Source organism: Carcharhinus amblyrhynchos, chromosome 24 (assembly GCF_965287045.1).
Source record: "Carcharhinus amblyrhynchos chromosome 24, sCarAmb.v2.hapA, whole genome shotgun sequence".
Classification (NCBI taxonomy): Eukaryota; Metazoa; Chordata; class Chondrichthyes; order Carcharhiniformes; family Carcharhinidae; genus Carcharhinus; species Carcharhinus amblyrhynchos.
The window spans coordinates 7,486,749-7,506,707 of NC_137347.1; the positions used below are offsets into that span (position 1 = coordinate 7,486,749).

At 43.3% G+C, this 19,959-nt stretch overlaps 1 protein-coding gene across 1 annotated transcript in view; it reads left to right on the top strand.

Moving 5' to 3' along the window:
- Nucleotides 1-15,297, top strand: part of mtf1 (metal-regulatory transcription factor 1) — a 90,062-nt gene extending 74,765 nt beyond the window's left edge. Inside the window, exon 11 of the mRNA XM_080211676.1 lies at nt 974-15,297. Within this exon, the coding sequence (XP_080067802.1) occupies nt 974-1,380 (407 nt within the window). The 3' untranslated portion in view covers nt 1,381-15,297. The remainder of the gene's footprint in view (nt 1-973) is intronic.
- The last annotated feature ends 4,662 nt before the right edge of the window (nt 15,298-19,959 follow it).

A 19,959-nucleotide genomic window follows, 5' to 3' on the forward strand; every position in this document is an offset into this window, starting at 1 on the left:
ACGGAAATAGAGATTCAAGTGGCTACGGCAAGCCTACCAAATTCTGCCTATTGGTAAAGTAGTATAGCTTACCCTCAGGGTTGCTGTGCATTTACCACCTGTGGGTCATTGACCCCTGTCCATGACAAAGGTCTGAGATTAAGCCATTCTGTTTGCAAGCTTTAATTCATCTTTGAGATGAACATCCCAACTTTAGTACCATCATCGCAACTGTTTATTTCCATCCCCATAACATCTGCCTTTCAACTTACCCGCTGCTGAAACCCTCATCGTGCTTTCGTAAGGAGACTGGCAATTTCAATGCATTCCTGGCTGGTAGCCTACATTTTTGGTAAACCTGAGGTCATCCAAACCTCTGCTGTCTGTATCTTAACTCAAGTCCTGTTACCCCGTGCTTGTTCGAACATTGGGCCTCAGTCAAGAAATGGCTTGATTTTAACATTTTCTTGATTTCAAATCCCTCCATGAGCTTGCCCCTGCTCATCTGTTATCTCCTCCAACCCATAACCCTCAGATCTGTGATTCACTAATTTGACCTCTTGTGTATTCCCAATTCTAATTACGCTACCAATGGCGGCCTTGCCTTCAGTTGCTTCTGTCCCTAATCCTCCCTTCTATCTCACTTTGCCCCTTTTAGACACACACAGCCTACCTTTTCTGACCCAGTATGTCCTGATGTGGCCTGGTGCTATATCTTGTTTTATAATACTTTGGCAGCTAAGGGGCTGGTTGGACATACAATTGAAGTTCATGCTCCATTAATTCTGTATCTCTAACTGCACGCCCACCTATCTTTATATTCTGATTCAAACGTCATCTCAAATCAAACAACACTGCAACAAACTGTCCTCTCAGCTCCAGCCTCCAATTGGGCAAACCAATGAGTAATGTAATTGCAATATGTGTACTCTGGTCTTTTTGAGGGCCAGATTGTGTAGATGTGTGTCATGTTCCATTTCTTTTTTTCTTCCAGGAAACCCAGTGCAGCAAATAGGGTTGAGTGTTCCAGTAATAATCATCAAACAAGAGGAGTCCTGTCAGTGCCAGTGTGCCTGCCGTGATTCGAGCAAAGAAAAAGCCTCTAACAGCAAGGAAAATCTAACACCGGAAGCCGGTTCTTCCCAGATTCCCCCTAATCAGGAGCAGACTCGGCTGCAGTCTCAGACTTTCCCCTCCAACTCTGAGGAGCACGGTCAGGCCACGCAGCAACGGTTGCAGACGGACCCTCAAGCAGGCTTGAACAATATGGATGTGACTACATTTCTTTCTCTCGAGAGTCCTGGGCCCCCTTCAAATCTGTCTGGTATAGAGGCGAATGACATTCAGGCGCTGCTGCAAAAGGTGGAAGAAGAAATAGACTTGAACAGCTTCCCCAAGTAAAGTTGCTCAGCCGTCTGTTTTTCTGGATTGATATTCAAAGAAATTTCCATCTTTTACTTATGCAGGATTTAAAAAAAAGGTCCCTTTTACACAGAAGTGCCGTTTATATCGAGCATTTTGCTGTTAAATGGGTCCAGAAATGCTTTGTGTAAACTGAAAAGGAGGAGGATTCTACTCCAGGTGCAGTTCGGAGTCGAAGCTTACAACAGACTTGACAGGTTTGGCTGGACCTGGATTGTATCTGGAGTCTCAGCAAGAAAAAGGGAGAATGGAGGCTGGGGAGCCAGGATTCGTTCTACAGAAAGAATGACAAACATCAGTGTGTGATGCAAGGGCAGCCTATTGTTCAATGAATTGAACAGTAAGCTGCGTTGAGGGTTCTCCTGAACTGGCTGCACTGTAACTGGGCAGATCACAAACCTGCAGGCAAGCTGGGTTTGGATCAGTTCACTGGTTGGGAGCTGCTTTTTCTTGACCTACAGAAAATGCTGATGAAAGTTCTGATGGATCAGTGAAATGAAAAGAATCATGGTGGAGCATCAGATCTCAGCCACTAGAAGCTTTTTATAGCCTTTCTGTAGTTCACTTAGAGTCCCTAGTGACCAAACACACAGCTGTAGCACTAAAGCGTTGAGTGAATCTACATTAAGTCTTGGATCTAAATATTTTTACATGATCAGGTGGTAGTAAGTCTACAATTTATTTTCAACCCATAATTGGAGTTACCCACTTCAGATAATATAAATGTAAACAAGAATTAAGACACTTTAGTCCTTAAGTTCTTTTCCTGGATTATAATTGGTGAATATCTCTTAATATTTTATAGTGTGCTATGCTACCTGGCCCATCTGCCAAAGCAAAGTTAAAAAAGACTTGCTGCATTTGAGTAAGTTGATTGATGCAGTGTGCTACAATGCTGTCTCTAAAATTTAGATTTGGATCCTGTTCAGGGCAATGGAATGAGCTGCTAATATTGCTCAAACTATGTCTATCTAATTATTCATGAAGGACGTGAGATGGCAAAATTAATCTTGACACAATTGAGCACTATTTGACCTGAATTGGCAAATCTCTATCAGAGAAACCTCGGCTTGTTTGGGAAATGGCAATATAGCACTGGTTCATAAGAAAAGCAGTTCTGAGCTTGGGTTGAGGTACATGTTTTGGGTGGTCTTACTAAAGCTTTCAGCTGTATTTAACACAAGTGAGGCTGGAGAAGAAGATAACATTTTCTCTCTATGGAACATGCAATCTTCACAAAGAAGTCAATGAGCTCCTTGTAGTGGCAAAACCATTCCACTGAGAAAGGAAGAATATAAAACTTACTGTGTCCCAAAATTAGAACAGTTACCCTGAGAACATTCTGAAGGATGTCCCATTGTTTCTCAAAATATTTCCAGCACTTAACAATTGAGAATTTATCAAATTAATGATTTAATATATTAGTGATTTAGCATTCTTTGCACATTTACTGCTGTGGTACAGTCCTCCCATTAATGCAGTGTGGTTCTGAATTGCATGCATATTAAATAACCAACTGCTTCCAATTAACACTAGTCAACTGTGTAAAGTTGCTAGTTATGCAGGTTCCACTTGTAAGATGCACGTAAATGTACAATAGATCCCTTTGGATTACGAATGTGGGAATTGAATTTATAGGAATGTAGTGAGACATATTTGAGTGTTACACATGAGTCCTGAGGCCACTTGCAAAAGTTTACTAAATCCTGCAGATCTAGATTTTAATAGTTGTCAAAATTTGTATTTTTTTATTAATATTGCGCATATTTATCACAACCTGTTTTTCTTGTGTTTTCTGCTGCAATCTTTGTCAAATTGCGTTCAGCGTTTAGAAGCTTTTGAATTAAACTAAAGATAATGAAAGGTGTAATCAAGAATTGTGGTGCTGCCACTGTGGCTACAATTGTAAGTCGACAAAACACTGTTTCTGTTTGGTACAGCGTTAAACACAATTCTTTCACTTGTATTTATTGAGCATTTAACTAAATGAAACAGCTCCTATTGACTGGAGATATGTGCAAAATACGTTCATACTTCAAAACATTACAGTTTAACTCGCTGCAATATAGTCTAAAATGAACTCTAGTGCAGTTAGTTAATGCCTTTTGTTTTAAAGCTTTGGTGCCAGAAATGAGTCAACCCAAATTATTTCTCCTAGCTGCAAAGGCTCCAGCTGAAATGAGTTTGAGCAGTCTTAACTTTGTTTTAAGACTTCTCAGCCACAAAACACAGCCCTTTCTAATGTTATACAATGGCATTGTCAGTCAGAGGCCATAATTATTAAAGTTGGAAATGCAAAGATCATGACACAGTTGGCGTAGTTTTCTGAATCCTGTGTTAAGGCAGTTTCAGGTTGAAGGTGCCTTAACTGTATGTCACCTGGGGATAGTTGGTGCTGATAGTTCAGCACATACATTTTAATCTAAATGGGTACAATTGGGTGACAACATTGTGATCTGAGAAAGGAAGGAAGACTTGTTTTGATGCATTTTCTTTGAGGAGTGGAAAGGTATGTGAAATAGTGCAGCATCCCATCAATTGGAGATAGAAGGAAAGGTGTGAATGTTGAAAATCTGATTTGGAAAATGAGATCAATCATCAAACTGGAATTGGAGGATCAACTCAGTATTACTAATGGAGATTTCTCTCAGCAATGCTTATGCTTTCACTTTATGTCTTGCTTGAATTTTGGCAATAATAGACCAGTGGTTGGATTAAGTATTCAGTTGCGGTGTCAGTGTTTGTTTGGTCCTCTGTTGCAGATGGTATAACTGGACTATTGTTTGGAAGCTCTAAATCTGTTTAGTTGCCTAAAGAAATTTGTCTACAGTCACTAACTGTTTTGTGCTGTAAACAAAATGAATCATCCAGTACTTTGGGTGGAGCCATAGTATGAGCAATGCAGAAATTCAGGATTAAGAGCAGACTAATTTGGAGAAGTGATTTTAAACCAATTGCCTAAAATTATTCCTTTCTTGCTAAGTTTATGTGCAATAGCAGCAGTTTTCTTTCCAATGTTACTGGCCTGGAAAGTGCAATTAATTTAGTCTTTGTAGAAAGAGTTTATTTCTGATGTCATTTTATAGCTCAGATATCAAAATATATTTAATGGAATATTTGTTGCTGAACAGTGTAATAAACATTGGAAAATCTGAAGTTTTATTTGTTAAAGCCATACTGATTTAGGTAAATTAATTTGCAAAAAATCTGTTTTAAAGTTTCACACCCACTCTAGAGATTTTGAATTGCCATTTGACTTCAGTTTAGTTGGAACTCTGTTCATAATGGAATGGAATGCAATACTAATGAAGACGTAACTATCAGTTAGACTTTTTATTGCCTAATGATCGAAACCTGAACTTGACCCATAATTGACACCAAACATGAGGCAAAAGATGGCTACATACAGATCTCTCTCTCTCTCTATACCAATAAACGTTGTTCTGTGTTGGATGTTGTGGTATATGAGCCTGCATCCTACAAAGCTACAGCCTTTGGCGCCATCTTCATTATTCAAATGATTCGAATTCTTTTGGTTCCTGCATTATCCAGCAGTCTGTTGCTCTGTGAAGTCAATCTATCCGAATGCAGAGGATTTTTAAAAAACTAGATGCATTTTTAAACACTGATGTATTCAAAGTGAATAATTGATTTACTGAGGCATATGAAATTCCTTGCAGCTCGTGGGCTTATACAACGTACATGATACCGACAGCCACCTGTGAATGAAATAGATCCCGCCAACTCGGCATTTCTTGCACATTAGTTATATGCAAATTGTGAGCTGTAAATTGCATGCAAATTACTTTATAAAACAAGTAGTGCACTTTTTATCCTGCAGTATGAATATAAAGTTGCATTAGCACCACAGACTGCTAGTACAAAACTAAGCCCAGAAGGTAAGATACTATGGAGTGATTGAGACTTAACGTAATCGTGGAATTTAGATGATGGGTTTTTGGCTCTTGTGACTACCCTCAATTAAATTAGGTTAGTAATGGTTATTACCTTCTCATAAAATAAAAACATGAGCAAATATTTAAATACTGCTGATGGATGATGTCGGTAACATAGTTTCACATTGGCATTAGGATTGCCAACCCTCCAGGATTGGCCTGGAGTTTCCATGAATTGAAAATCAATCTCTAGGATTGTGTGCAGCCCTGGAGAAAAATCTTTAGGGCATTAAAACAGATCATTGGTTTTTGTAATTTTCTGTGAACTTTTCTTTTTGCATCTGTAAAAATATTGAAAATGGATAAAAGTTTGCTTGGCTGATAGTCAAGCATCATCCAATTGAGTGATGAGTTTTTTTTTTGCTTTCCAATTGGTGTAGGAAGGCAGTATGTCCTGAGGATAGATGTGTTGGCCAATAGATGGCCAGAGTGTAGGGATAAGAAATCTTCAGGTATACATTTAATCTCAGTTTGCAACCCTGTCAGTGTTTGGCTTTGGATCTCCAGGATCTGGGAAAATTGTTGTCATACTATGAATATTAACAGCAAAATAAATAAGCAAGAAGCTTTTTTTGATTTAGATTCATTCATGGGATGTTGCTGGCTTGGCCATTTATTGTCTGCCTCTAATTGTCCTTGAGAAGGCAGTGGTGACCTGCTGCCTTGAACTGCTACAGTCCATGTGATGCAGGCACACCCACAGTCCTGTACGGGATCAGTTGCTTTTCAGTTATATTTTAGCATTGCATATCAATTATGGATATGATTATCTTCGATTCCTCTAAGTGACAAATTGAATTAGACTCTGTAGCCACTCCCAATAACCCGCTGCTCCTAAATGTGCTGTTTGCAACTACGCTGATCACCTTCTCGAAGCATGCTCTTTATGTGGCTTCTGTCATTTATATTAAACTTATCAGTGTAAAGATGCAGTGTTTTAAAATTGAAATCCAAACCCATTATGGATATACCAGGCTCTCTGGAATTCTAACTTTCTGGAAGTACTTCTATTTGGCTTTCACATTTCTGCATGCCTCTTACAGGATTACTGAATGAAACCTCAACTTTCAATTCTGATTTACAAACCTTTGCAAAAATATCATTGGTTAGTCATATTTTTATTCATGAATGCTGTTGTTCAAGCACTTTATTTTCCCCAAGTTGCATGTTGGTCTTTTTGTGCCAGTCTTTGAAATCACATTCATTATGTTGCAGTTGTGAAAGATCTAAATTCATTAGAATCAAGTTGTCTTGTTCGGCTTACGCTTACGATTTGAGTTGATTGCAAGGTTGGATGACAGCAAAATGCTCAGACTGTGGTGAAGCACCATATTACTTCATTGACCTCTAAACAGGACAAGAAATCTAAAGGCTAGGACAAAGTTTTAAAAAGCAAATATTTAGTTTTATTAACATTAGAATAATTTCTACAAAATGAATGAGTTGCCTTTCTCTTTACCCCATTCCATCCTTACCACACTCACTCACTCCCCTATATCACTGCACAAATCGATCCTTGTTTAATTCTACTTCCCACTCGCATGGGGAAATTGTCTCTGCTTAGTGTGTTCTGATTATCCAGTGACATGATCAAAAGATTCTGCTTACATGGGAACTGTTTTCAAATGGCTTAAAATTAATTGCCCATAAGAATATTTTTAAATTTTGCAGTTTTTGGGGATAAGGGTTGTTGCATCTCATCAGCTTCCCTCTATAATTAAATCAAACTTAGAAAAGTGAATTTGAACATTATTTGGGATCCATGATGTGCAGATGCCAACGTTGGACTGGGACGGGCACAGTAAGAAGTGTCTCAACACCAGGTTTGAATCCAGCAGGTTTATTTGGAATCATGAGCTTTTGGAGTGCTGCTCCTTCCTCAGGTGAGCCCACCCTGTTGGACTTTAACCTGGTGTTGTGAGACTTATTATTTGGGATGTTAACTAATGCAGGATTCAGTGTAGTCAGAACTTGGGTACTTCATTTATATTACATAACCAAACAGTAGTGTTTAAGAAATCTGGTCTTTTGATCTGTTTAGTTTAAGGCTTAGAATCATTGTTAGAACCAATAATCTAACTATTTGATTATTTTAAATCTAAAAGAACAATCATTCACTGAGTATTTTGCAACAGTACAAACAGCAGAGAAACAAATCTAGTCCAACCAGTCTGTGCTCATGTTTATTGCCTGCACCCAGCTGATTTCAACTTTTCAGCATATCTTCCATCTGATTTCTTTTTGACTGCATCTCCGCACTATTTGTCTCAATCACTTCTGATACTGATGTCCACATTCTAACTTCATCTGAGTAAAGAAATTTCTCCTAATGGATTTATTAGTAGCTATCTTGAATTAAAGACCCTAAGTTTTTTTAGATTCTCTCACCAGAAGAGCCATTCTCTCTGCAGCTACCCTGTCTAACTCATTTTCATTTGGTCACCTCCAAGCCCCTCTGCTGTAGAAAACAGCCTTAACTGTTCAGTCTTTCCCAATAGTGGATGTTTCTTTAGTACCATCCTTGTTAACAATAATAAGTCAGTAATTCATTGGCAGAACTAACTGGTTGATCTGTTTTCAAACTTTGCTAGAAACGTTTTTCTCAAAGTACTTTCCTGAACCATAAAATGTGACTTTTCTCGTTATGTATTAAAATCACTAGTGTTGCCTTCCCCCCTCTTTTTCTTTACTCTGTTTTCATAAACCTTTCCTGCCATGAAGTCACTTTGGTTAGCTACAAATTTAGATGATTCTTTGTGGATACTTCTGTTAACTGCATGTCACACTCTGAACCTTTTGAAGAGCAGCACCACCTCATTACAAGTGACAAGGTTGTCCAGATATTTTGCCTATCATGCAATGTAATGCTGAGCATGTTACAATTTTTTCTGTGTAAAATGATCAATACACAAAGATTCCAATTGTGTGTAGAAATGAAAAAGCTCAGATGACTAGAACCTCAACTGAACTTTACAGTAATGACAGGAAAGCTGTCAGCATTCAAAATACACAACTTCTGGGGTCCATATGTGCAGTTAAACTTTGCCGTAGCGTGCTCTGTTGAAGTCACCACAGTCTGCAATCAATTGAAGTTCACTAAGCTCATGAGAAATTGCAATTTTATGCTGATCTTCTCACGAATGCCTTGGGTTTTACCTTTATTGAATGAGGTGAAACTGAGCTTTTAAGCATTTAAATTTAATTACTTCTGAAAGACCGCTCTGGCACTGAAATACATTTGTGGAATGTCCAATTTCTCAAACTTGCTCATCTAAACACTTTTAAGGTTGGCATTTAAGGTTAGTAATACCATCCATATACCCCACTTTATTTTGCTCTTTGTAAATAGATATTAAAAAGTGTAAGGATAATCAGTGCATTTTTACTTTCTGGCTTGCTGTCTGAGGATACTTCTGTGTGATTGGCTGCTTACCCTGCTAAATGCCATCACTCTTTCCAGTCATCTGGTTATCCCTTTGACTCGGAGCCTGAATCAAACTAGCATCAGGAAAGGTAAAGTCCATGATGCACAGATCTGTGTGTGCAACTTTTTTCAAGGTGAATGGTAAGTCACTTCACCGCTGCATGAAAAATCCAAGCAGTAAAATACAGAGTTCAGTTTTGAGACATAAGTCACTTTGAGATTCTTTCAAGTTTACCACAGTTCTACAAATTTTACTCTGGATCCATCCACATGCTAAATCTATGCATTTTCTAAGATTGCAGGATCTATCTTTGTCACAGGACAGTGTGTCTCTAAATTGCTACCAAAAACAAGTTTCTTTTTGTAATCCTCATTTCAAATTGAACCTGAATAAGATGTTATCTGTGCATCAAATGTGTCTCACTGGATGTACTGTTGGGTTTTACTGCAATATGTTGGAGAAAATGCATATGCATTTGAATCCTGCGGTTACTAAGTTAATAGAGTAGAGTTGGAATTTGTGCATGCTGTTCCATTTTTATTGTCTGATTAGCAATTTTCTTGTAGGCAAATTTTATTTGTGCATTGCTGTATGGAAGCAATGCTGCACATGAGACAGAAGATGTTTTCTTCATGACAGACTTGAACATCCCTAATTCATCTGCCTTTCTTCAAGCACAAGACTTTACCCTGGATTAATTCCGCTTACAGCTGATCCCATTCCTTAATCTTTTCCTGCGGCTTTGTTTTCCTTTTCATATCTTGAAGCCTTGTGATTCCAAGGGTCAGTGGTCTCCCAACAACTCAGCCGAAGCCACAATTAGCCTACACAGTGTGACAAATTTCTGCCTGGGCTGGTGCTGGTGTTGCTGTGACTGTTGTATGTGGGCTTTCTTTAATAACAATTTCTGTCAACTTTCCTTTTTTCCCATCCTTCTGGTGAACAATACCTAATTTCCATTGCATGCCTTCAGAAACCGGTGCAGCTAAGGTTGATTCCTTTCTAGCAAATTAAACTGATATCCTATAAAGGACAATGGGACTCCAAGGTTGTTTAATGATGTGTACAAGTTGCTTCAAACTTGAGGTGGTTGAACTTGACATTTTTAGATCTGAGTTACCATCTAATCTGAGTTTGATTTACAGTAATCCATTATTCTAGTGTTTTCTACTTAGATAATTCAGATGAATTGAGATGCATCTTGTGATTTTAAATGAGTTTGGTCAGTCTTCCACCTGTGAATCGGCTGTGTGGAAGTACAAATAATAGAATATGCATGAATCAGTTAAAGTATCTCTCCGATTTGTATGTGAGACAGCTTTTTATTTCCAATTTAACATTGGCCATTAGTTTCATATAAATTTGCTTCACATACCTTGACTTGAAAAATAAGGTGTGCTAGGAGTAGATTTCCTTCTGAAATGACTGGAATATGCAAGATTTGAATGATCAGAAATCTAAATTGCATAGGAATATTCAGGGTTTATATAAATGCACTATAGACTGCATTCAGGTCACTGGGGTGTACAGCTTTTTTTTTAAAATGTAAGGCAAAGGGATGAAATGTATGTAAATAAAACTGGTAAACTAAATTTTATTTAAACATGCAGTACATTGACAATCTTTAAACTTTTATCATCTATTGCAATCCCACTAATAGGTCAGAATATTTAATCAGGCATGTTTATGGCTATAGGTTGGTCTAATTTTAATTTTTAGAATCGTGCACCTTGGCCAATTTATTCAAAATTAACTCAATGAAACAGAATAAAGTAGGAATACTAAAATTTAAAGTTGGCTGAATTGCTCAATGTTGAACAGCTGGAGGGTGCTTTGAATTCCGATATTGTCACAATCAAGTTGCAATGGCTTATGTACTAGTTATATAGTCTATAACCATACCTAGTTATATTTAAGAATCCTATTCACATTTTGTGCATGGTGGCAGAGTAGTTAGAACTGCTGCCTCATAGCAGCAGGGACCCAGCTTGGGTCACTGTCTGTGTGGAGTCCGCGCATTCTCCCCATGTCTGCGTGGATTTCAGTCGGGTGCTCTAGTTTGCTTCCACAGTCTGAAAGAAGCGCTGGTTAGATGCATTGGCCATGCTAAATTCTCAATGCACCCGGACAGTGCCAGTGTGGCGACTAGAGGATTTTTCACAGTAACTTCTTTGCAGTGTTAATATAAGCCTACTTGTGATACCAATAAATAAACTTAAAAAAAATTTCATTGAAATCTATGTGTCAAAAGTGTAAAAGAATGAGTTTGATCTGTTCTTACCAGTCCGGAAGTAAGTGCATTATCGTCTGTTCACCAAATTTTATTTTGATAGCCAGCACCTGTTTGCTTAGAAAAGTGAGAAAATAAAAACAAACTGGCATTTAATTATTGCTGTACTGCATGTGGCATTGGCAAAACATCTATTCCTTGGGTTTCATTTAAATAGCATTTGCAGCAATGGATCTTTGGATACAATATCCAATTGAAAAGGCATACCTCTCATTAGTAATACATGGTTTTTAAATGCTTCAAGTGCTGCAACTTTTGAAAGTCTCACCCCCTCCCCATACCTTGCTGCCTTTATCCCAAAGTGACTTTGGTATAGGCATCTTCATCCCTCTGGCTGAAGGGAATGACTTGATTAAAAGGAAGACCAAAGGCCCATACAAGTTTAACACATATTAATAATGAATCACGTCCACTGTCATTGTCTTTGCACTGATCTCCCATGCAGTCTTTTTCAATATAAAAAGAAGAGCTGGGGTTTGTTTCGCTCAGATAGAAAGGAAATGCTGCCACAGTCCCCAGATGAATACTAGTCTATTCTAAAGCAATTTTGTTTCAACTCAGTTAAGCATTGAGTAAGCAATCGCATGTTAGAAAAATAGCAGTATTCAGATTTTTGTTAAAACAGTGGAAGTAACAAAATACAGCATTACTCAAGTTGGGTCTGAGTCAGAAGATGACATAGATAAGTGTAAAACCCTGGGGGGGGGGTGGGGGGCAGTGTTGATGGGGGAACCATTTGAGTCAGTTGGAAGAATGTGGCTTCAGAAAATGCTTAGATACTGTTTTGGACCTGCTGGGCATGGTTCAAACTCCAGAACAATTTTCTTTAACAAAATGGGCGTCAGGACTTGCACATCTTGAAACTGACAATAACGTGTTGGCTGGGAGCAGTGGTCTAAGCTGTACGCCAACACATGTTGGCAGGCAGTATATCATTCACAGCCAGCAGCATAATGGCATCATAGACTGCTGTGAATTTTAAGTGATATTTCACAGTGCCATCAGTCCAGTTGTAAACTTACTGATGTGGTGTATAAACCACCATGAGAAAATCTATAGTGAAAAATTGCAGTTTGTGCATGGCCAAAATAAGTTTTTAAATATCTGATCTCCCCTCTTGCAGCTATTCTCATCTCCTCAGCCTCCATATAAGAGTCTCAATATAAGTATCTGAAGAAGAATGCACTCTGTGAAAAGTGTTAAAATCTGTACATTTTAAATTAATTCTGTCACTTGCAAGCAGCCTCACTGATTTCTGGCCAGTTATTACACTTTACTGCGCCACCCGCCCCGCCCAAATATCTTATTCGTTGGGATTGTGGCTTGGTTTTATATTTTTGTGCACCTTAATGGAACATTTCAATCTTGTTGCAATCTGCACTGAGATACTGATTATTGTTGAATCTGCACAAGGAGCTACAGTCAGACATTTCTGACCTCCTGCAGTTGGGGCAGCATTGGTATGTATCACTGATTTTTTTTTGCTTTTCAAAGCTAGAGTTTTAATCTCCTCCGTTGCAGCTGATGTAAATTCACCAAGCAAATACAAAATGCCAAAAATGGTATTTTGTAATGAGTTCAGTTACCTTTTGCACTTGTCTGATTTATCAAAGAAAGGGGATAATGAAATGGACACCTTGTGCAGTGACAAAATTGTTGACTTCGTTGTCATGCTGCACAGGAGCTTTGTACTTTATGTAAGAACAGGGTTGGGCAAGAGAATGGTGAAGATTGCCTAAAATCTGTTTCAGAACCGAATGAATGCCTCCCCCTCCCACTTTCCCCAGAGAACTCGGTGCCAAAATCTTGTTAAAACTATGTGATTAGCATAGAGCTGAAGCTGGAAAATATTCCCATCCATCAGTTTGCTGATCACAGCAACCTTCTTTCCTCCCTCCCTCCCAGAGGAAGATCTTTGATCCATTATAGTTTGAAAACTCTGAAATACATTGTAAGCTGTGGCGGGCTCTTATTTTGATGCCCAGTGCGATGCATATTGTTCTGAGTTGCTGTTCGGTTGGGTAAGGGAGAGAAAGAAAATAAATGAAAGCTTCATCTGGAGTATCTGCCGTTTCATTTAGGTTGAATCTATACACTAGGAAAACTGCTAGGGTACCTTAGTCTTTTTCTTTTGTTTATCCCTTAAATTGAAGCACTTTAGGTTGATTTAATCTGCAATTGTGTTCTGTTGCACTCTTTACTGAGAGGACTATTTTATTTTTTTGTTGCAAAAAACTTTGTGTAAAAATATTTTGCTTTTAATTTGTACATGTTATGGGTGTATGTTGAGTATAGACTATGTCCTTGTCATATCACATTAATACCGGCATTGGTGAGTACTGTGTTAAGTGCTCAGGGGAGCTCTGTGATGTGAATGCATCTCTAGAAAGTGCTGGTTCTTTTTATGCAGCTGGCCCCTGTTAATTGTAATCATTTTGTACACTCTGTTAGTGGCACTTTGCTTTTATTAGGCTCTATGCAAACTTGGGAGTCCAACCACTTTGTTCTATTGTACAACCATTTAACTGGATATGTGATGAGTTTGGGTTAGAAACATCTTGCTGTCAATTATGAACCAGTTTGAAGTCCATTTTAAATCTATTGCACATGCCAACTGGTGATGCCAATCAAAATTATCTCAACTTGAATAGGCAAACTAACGTGGTAAATTGAGCTGAAATATTTGTGATGATTTTCAGGTATAATGAGGCAGATGAACTTATTACCGAGCTGATTTATAATTTGGAGAGCAACTCTTCCAAGCCCCTGGCTGAGTGATCTCCAGATATGCCCATGGGTTTCTCTTGCTGACCTAGATATGTATATTTTTTAAACTCCTGGGAACACTCCACATTTACTTGCGTTTGTTTTTAACTGCTCTGACTCAATGTGGAATAGGGATATTTCTCTGCCTCATCAGCTGGATTCATGGCATCTTAAAGTGGACTTGCAAACTGTTTGCAATGCTTTTTAAGGGTGAGTTGCAGCATCAGTGACCATTTTGAAAATTGAACCATTACAAAGAGGTAAAATGAACCATTTCTGCATTGTTAATTTTGGCTAGTTTAACCTTTAGTTTGTCCCAGTTCTCCAGGCCAGGGACAACTCACTTTCTGACCTTTCCCCCTTCCTGGTCTCTGCTTGAAACAGCAGTGCAGCTACCTCGGCGACATGGGGAAATGATTTCCCTTGCTGTTGTACTGTCGCTTTTCTAATGTATTATTTTTCATACTTCTAGATTTGCAAAAAGAATATCTATTTGGACAAATGGGATAAGCTGCCTTGGTGTAGTGGCTGAACCCAACAGTGCCATAGGAGCTAAAAGTAGTTGAACTATATCCTATATATTACTTTATAAGGCTTCTCCAGGCCTGTGACCATACCTCCTAATGATTTGGCACCCACATCCATTTGGACTTCAATCCTACTCTCCTGATGGGTTGTTTAACTTTAAAATCAACAGTAAATGTTTACTTGGGATGGGCAATAATTGCTGGCCTTACTAGCGACACACACATCCCAGAGGATTAATTGAAATTAAAACAGGATTGTGTGTTTAATCTTAATCCTTTGTAATTGGTTGGTTTTTAAAAGGTATAGATCTAAATGGTGATATGAAAGTGAGTGTTTTGCTACATACTTTGCAACATTCATGCTGCACACTAGATGTGACTTATTTATCCGGTCATTTGTCGATGCACAATTGGCTCACAACATGTGTTTGGATTGTTGCATCTTGACTATATGCAACCTCAGAGCTAACCACATCACCATTGTAGACTGTAGTGTGGGCAGAGGAAATGATTCTCTGGTACTGACTTTTCTGTAATGTTCAACAGGCCTAACATGGTGAAGCCAAGGGTTTGGGTTATGGATGTTGGAGATCAAACACTGCAGTGTGTACTGTATTACTGGATCTATTTAAATGTGTAAATATATGGGAATGTCTTCATTCCTGAATGCTGATGCGAAAGAAAAAAAATTACAGTTGCTTCCAAAGGAAGAGAATGTCTCCAAAACCCAAAGAGTGAGGAATAACAATGGATTTGTATTTTTGAAGAATGTAAATGTGGATAAAATGCTGTTTGCTGAATTGCTTGTTTTTGTACAAAAGTAATATTGTACTTTGGTTTGGAATATCTGCTAATGTGGAAAATTAACCTTTTTTGAAACTGAGCAATATGATGCAGAAGAGCCTGATTAATAAAGACTGACTTATTATGAATGAGATGTGTTAATGTAGAATAGATTCTTCATTCTCTTTGTTCATCACTTCAAAACAATCTCTTTAACAATGTTGTTGTCTGGGTGGATTACTGGTTAAAAGTGGTTAAATGTCAGTTTTCCGTAACATCAGCTACCAACAGGACAAATGCAAGATGTCTTCAGTTTTAATTATATTCTGCTGGCCAGCAAATGTAAGAGAATGCACAAAGGTGAATGTCATTCTCAAAGGACTTCAGTATTTCACACCCCACCCAGCAGAGGCGATGAAAGTTCTTAAGTGTAGTCATAAGTTGTAATGCAGGAGAACATGATAGCCGTTTTACACACAAGATCCTACAACATAAGAACATAAGAAATAGGAGCAGGAGTAGGCCATCTAGCCCTTCGAGCCTGCCCCGCCATTCAATAAGATCATGGCTGATCTGTCGTGGCTCAGTTCCACATTCCTGCCCTTTCCCCATAACCCTTAATCCCCTCGCTTGTCAAAAACCCATCAACCCGCGTCTTAAAAATATTTAGCGAGGCAGCCTCCACCACCTCAACGGGCAGAGAATTCCAGAGATTCACCACCCTTTGAGTGAAGAAGTTCCTCCTCAACTCCATTCTAAACTGTCCCCCCTTTATCTTGAGGCTGTGCCCCCTAGTCCTACTGTCCTTTCTGAGCAGGAAGAGTCTCTCCACCTCTATCCTATCCATCCCATTCATCATCTTATATGTCTCAATGAGATCTCCCCTCACTCTTCTAAACTCTAACGAGTACAAGCCTAGTTTATTCAGCCTCTCCTCATAGCTCAACCCCCTCAACTCCGGTATCAGCCTAGTAAACCTCCTCTGCACTCCCTCCCAGGCCAAAATATCCTTGCATAAGTACGACGACCAAAACTGCATACACTACTCCAGCTGCGGCCTCACCAATGCCCTATACAGCCGCAGCAAGACCTCCCTACTTTTATATTCAATCCCCCTCGCTATGAAGGGCAGCATCCCATTCGCCTTCCTGACGACCTGCTGCACCTGCAAGCTGGGTTTTTGCGACTCATGCACAAGGACCCCGAGGTCCCTCTGCACCGACGCCTGCTGCAGTTTTTCGCCCCGTAAGTAATAGTCCTTCCTACCATTCTTCCTACCAAAGTGGACCACCTTGCACTTGCCAACATTAAATTCCATTTGCCATTTCCTGGCCCATTCGCCCAGCCTATCGAGATCCTTCTGCAGACTCTCCACACCCTCCGCGCAATTTTCTGTTCCACCAATCTTGATGTCACCAGCAAATTTTGACACCATACACTCGGTTCTCTCCTCCAACCAAAGAGTTGAGGAGGAACTTCTTCACTCAAAGGGTGGTGAATCTCTAGAATTCTCTGCCTGTTGAAGTGTGGAGGCTGCCTCGCTAAATATATTTAAGACGCAGGTTGATAGGTTTTTGATAGGCAAGGGGATTAAGGGTTATGGGGAGAGGGCGGGAAAGTGGAACTGAGCCACAACAGATCAGCCATGATCTTATTGAATGGCGGGGCAGGCTTGAAGGGCTAGATGGCCTACTCCTGCTCCTATTTCTTATGATAGGGTGGAAGTGGATTTTCACACTAACTTCACTGCAGTATTAATGTTAGCCTACTTGTGATACAAATAAATTAACTTTGAGCCTGTACCAACTCTTCCATTTTTAATGTACCAAATGGCCCCCTTGCACTGTAGGGCTTCTGTAATTCTATGCATGTCTCTGGCAGTAATGGTAGGGTTGACCTTCTGGAGACAAAGGGCATGTTCCCTTACATAGTGTCACACAATCACTATGCCAACTGGGATAGCATAGGAGCCATTGTAGCAACTCAAAACTGGATCCTCCTAAAGGGAGGTGGTCCAACAGCACAACCCATAACCTCAGCATCTCCCCACTCAAATTTTAACATCAAGTCAAGAGCAACGCCTGTACAAGATGTAGAGAAATTGTGCATGTTGACAGAGTAGTATGGTACATATACTGCCAAAAAAACCCACATTCAATGAATTGAATTAGACCCTTGCACATACAGCTGTGAATGGTGGTCAACCATTAAATAAGAGGAGGAAACTCTGAGAACAACTCCATCTTGACAGCATGAATATGCAAAAGACAAGACAGAAGACGGTTGAAGCATTGCAGTCATCTTCATCCAGTTTGGCTTTTCCATCTGTGGAGTGGCACAGTGGTTAGCACTGCGACCTCACAGGACCAGGTTTAATTCTCCCCTTGGGTAACGATGTGGAGTTTGCATATTCTTCCTGAGTTTGCATAAGTTCCCTCCACGTGCTCCAGTTTCCTCCCACCCTAAAAGTGGCAATTTTAGCACAGCCAATCAACCTAACCTGCACATCTTGGTGTCCCAATAGGTGTAGGTTATGGATTAGCAGGGTGAGGGATGAGGGATGAGGGATGAGGGATGGGGCTTGGGTAAGAATCTGTGCAGACTTGATGGGCCAAACAGCCTCCTCCCTACACAAGGGATTCTATGATTCCTCATAAAGGCACTCATCAGCCATGTAAAATGAAGATAGTTGAATACAGAAAGAAAAAGCAAGAAATTTGGCCATGACCAGATGCCACCCCACACCCAACACCCCCCCCCCCACCCAAACAACACCACTCCGCCCACCCCCACCTACCCTACCCCACTCCACCGACCCACCCCTCCACACACCACACCTCCCCCCACCTCAACACACACACCTCCCCCTCCCCCCACTCCCCTCCTCCCCCCCCCTCCCCCTCCCCCCTCTCTCCCTCTCCCCCCCCCCTCTCCCCTCCCCCCTCCCCTCTCTCCCCCCCCCCTCCCCCCTCCCTCCCCCTCCCTCCCCCCCCCTCCCCCTCCCTCCCCCCCCCTCCCCCCCTCCCTCCCCCCCCCTCCCCCTCCTCCCCCCCCCTCTCTCCCCCCTCTCCCTCCCCCCTCCCTCCCCCCTCTCTCTCCCCCCCCCCCTCTCTCCCTCCCCCCTCCCTCCCCCTCTCTCTCCCTCCCCCCCTCCCTCCCTCCCCCCCTCCCTCCCCCTCTCTCTCCCCTCCCCCCCTCCCTCCCCCTCTCTCTCCCCCCCCCTCCCTCCCCCTCTCCTCCCCCCCCTCCTCTCCCCCCTCTCCTCCCCCCCTCCCTCCCCCTCTCTCCCCCTCCCTCCCCCCCCTCTCTCCCTCCCCCCTCCCTCCCCCTCTCTCCCTCCCCCCCTCCCTCCCCCTCTCTCTCCCTCCCCCCTCCCTCCCCCTCTCTCTCCCCCCCCTCCCTCCCTCCCTCTCTCCCCCCCCCCTCCTCCCCCTCTCCCTCCCCACCCCCCCTCCCCACCCCCTCTCCCTCCCCACCCCCCCCCCCCACCCCCTCCCCCTCCCCACCCCGCCCTCCCCCTCCCCACCCCCCTCCCCACCCTCTCCACCCCCCTCCCCCTCCCCTCTCCACACCCTCCTCCCCCTCCTCTCCACCCCTCCTCCACCCCCTCTCCTCTCCCTCTCCCACCCCCCCTCCCTCCCTCTCCACCCCCCCTCCTCTCCTCTCCACCCCCCCTCTCCCTCCCCTCTCCACCCCCCTCCACCCCCTCCCCCTCCCCCCTCCACCCCCCCCCCACCCCCCTTCCCTCCCCACCCACCTTCCCTCCCCACCCCCCTTCCCCTCCCCTCTCCACCCCTCTCCCCCTCCCCCTCCCCCCTCCCCCTCCCCCCTCCCCCTCTCCACCCCCCTCCCCACCCACCCTCCCCTCTCCCTCCCCCTCTCCACCCCCCTCCCCTCTCCCCCTCTCCCTCCCCCTCTCCCTCCCCCTCTCCACCCCCCCCCTTCCCCTCCCCTCTCACCCCCCTCCCCCTCCCCCCTCCCCTCTTCAGCCCTCCCTCCCTCCCCCTCCCGTCCTCCCCTTCTCCACCCCCCCTTCCCCTCCCCCTCCCCACCCCCCCTTCCCCTCCCCCCTCCCCACCCCCCCTTCCCCTCCCCCTCCTCTCCACCCCCTCCTCCACCCCCTCCTCTCCACCCCCTCCTCTCCACCCCCTCCTCCCACCCCCCCCCTCCCTCCCCCACCCCTCCCCACCCCCCCCTCCCTCCCCACCCCCCCCCTCCCTCCCCCTCCCTCCCCACCCCCCCTCCCCCTCTCCCCACCCCCCTTCCCCTCCCCCTCTCCACCCCACCCCCCTCCCCACCCCCCCCCTCCCCACCCCCCCCCTCCCCCACCCCCTTCCACCCCCTTTCCACCCCCTCCTCCCCTCCTCTCCACCCCCTCCTCCCACCCCCTCTCCTCTCCCTCCCACCCCCCCTCTCCCCTCCCCCTCTCCACCCCCCCTCTCCCTCCCCCCTCTCCCTCCCCCTCTCCACCCCCCTCTCCCTCCCCCTCTCCCTCCCCCCCTCTCCCTCCCCCTCTCCACCCCCCTCCCCCTCTCCACCCCCCTTCCCTCCCCCTCCCCCCTCCCCTCCCCCCCTTCCCCTCCCCCTCCCCACCCCCCCTTCCCCTCCCCCTCCCCACCCCCCTTCCCCTCCCCCCCCACCCCCCCTTCCCCTCCCCACCCCCCCTTCCCCTCCCCCCCCCACCCTCCCCTCCCCCCCCCACCCCCCCTTCCCCTCCCCCTTCTCTCCACCCCCTCCTCCACCCCCTCTCCTCTCCCTTCCTCCACCCCCCCTCTCCCTCCCCCTCGTCCACCCCCCCTCTCCCTCCCCCT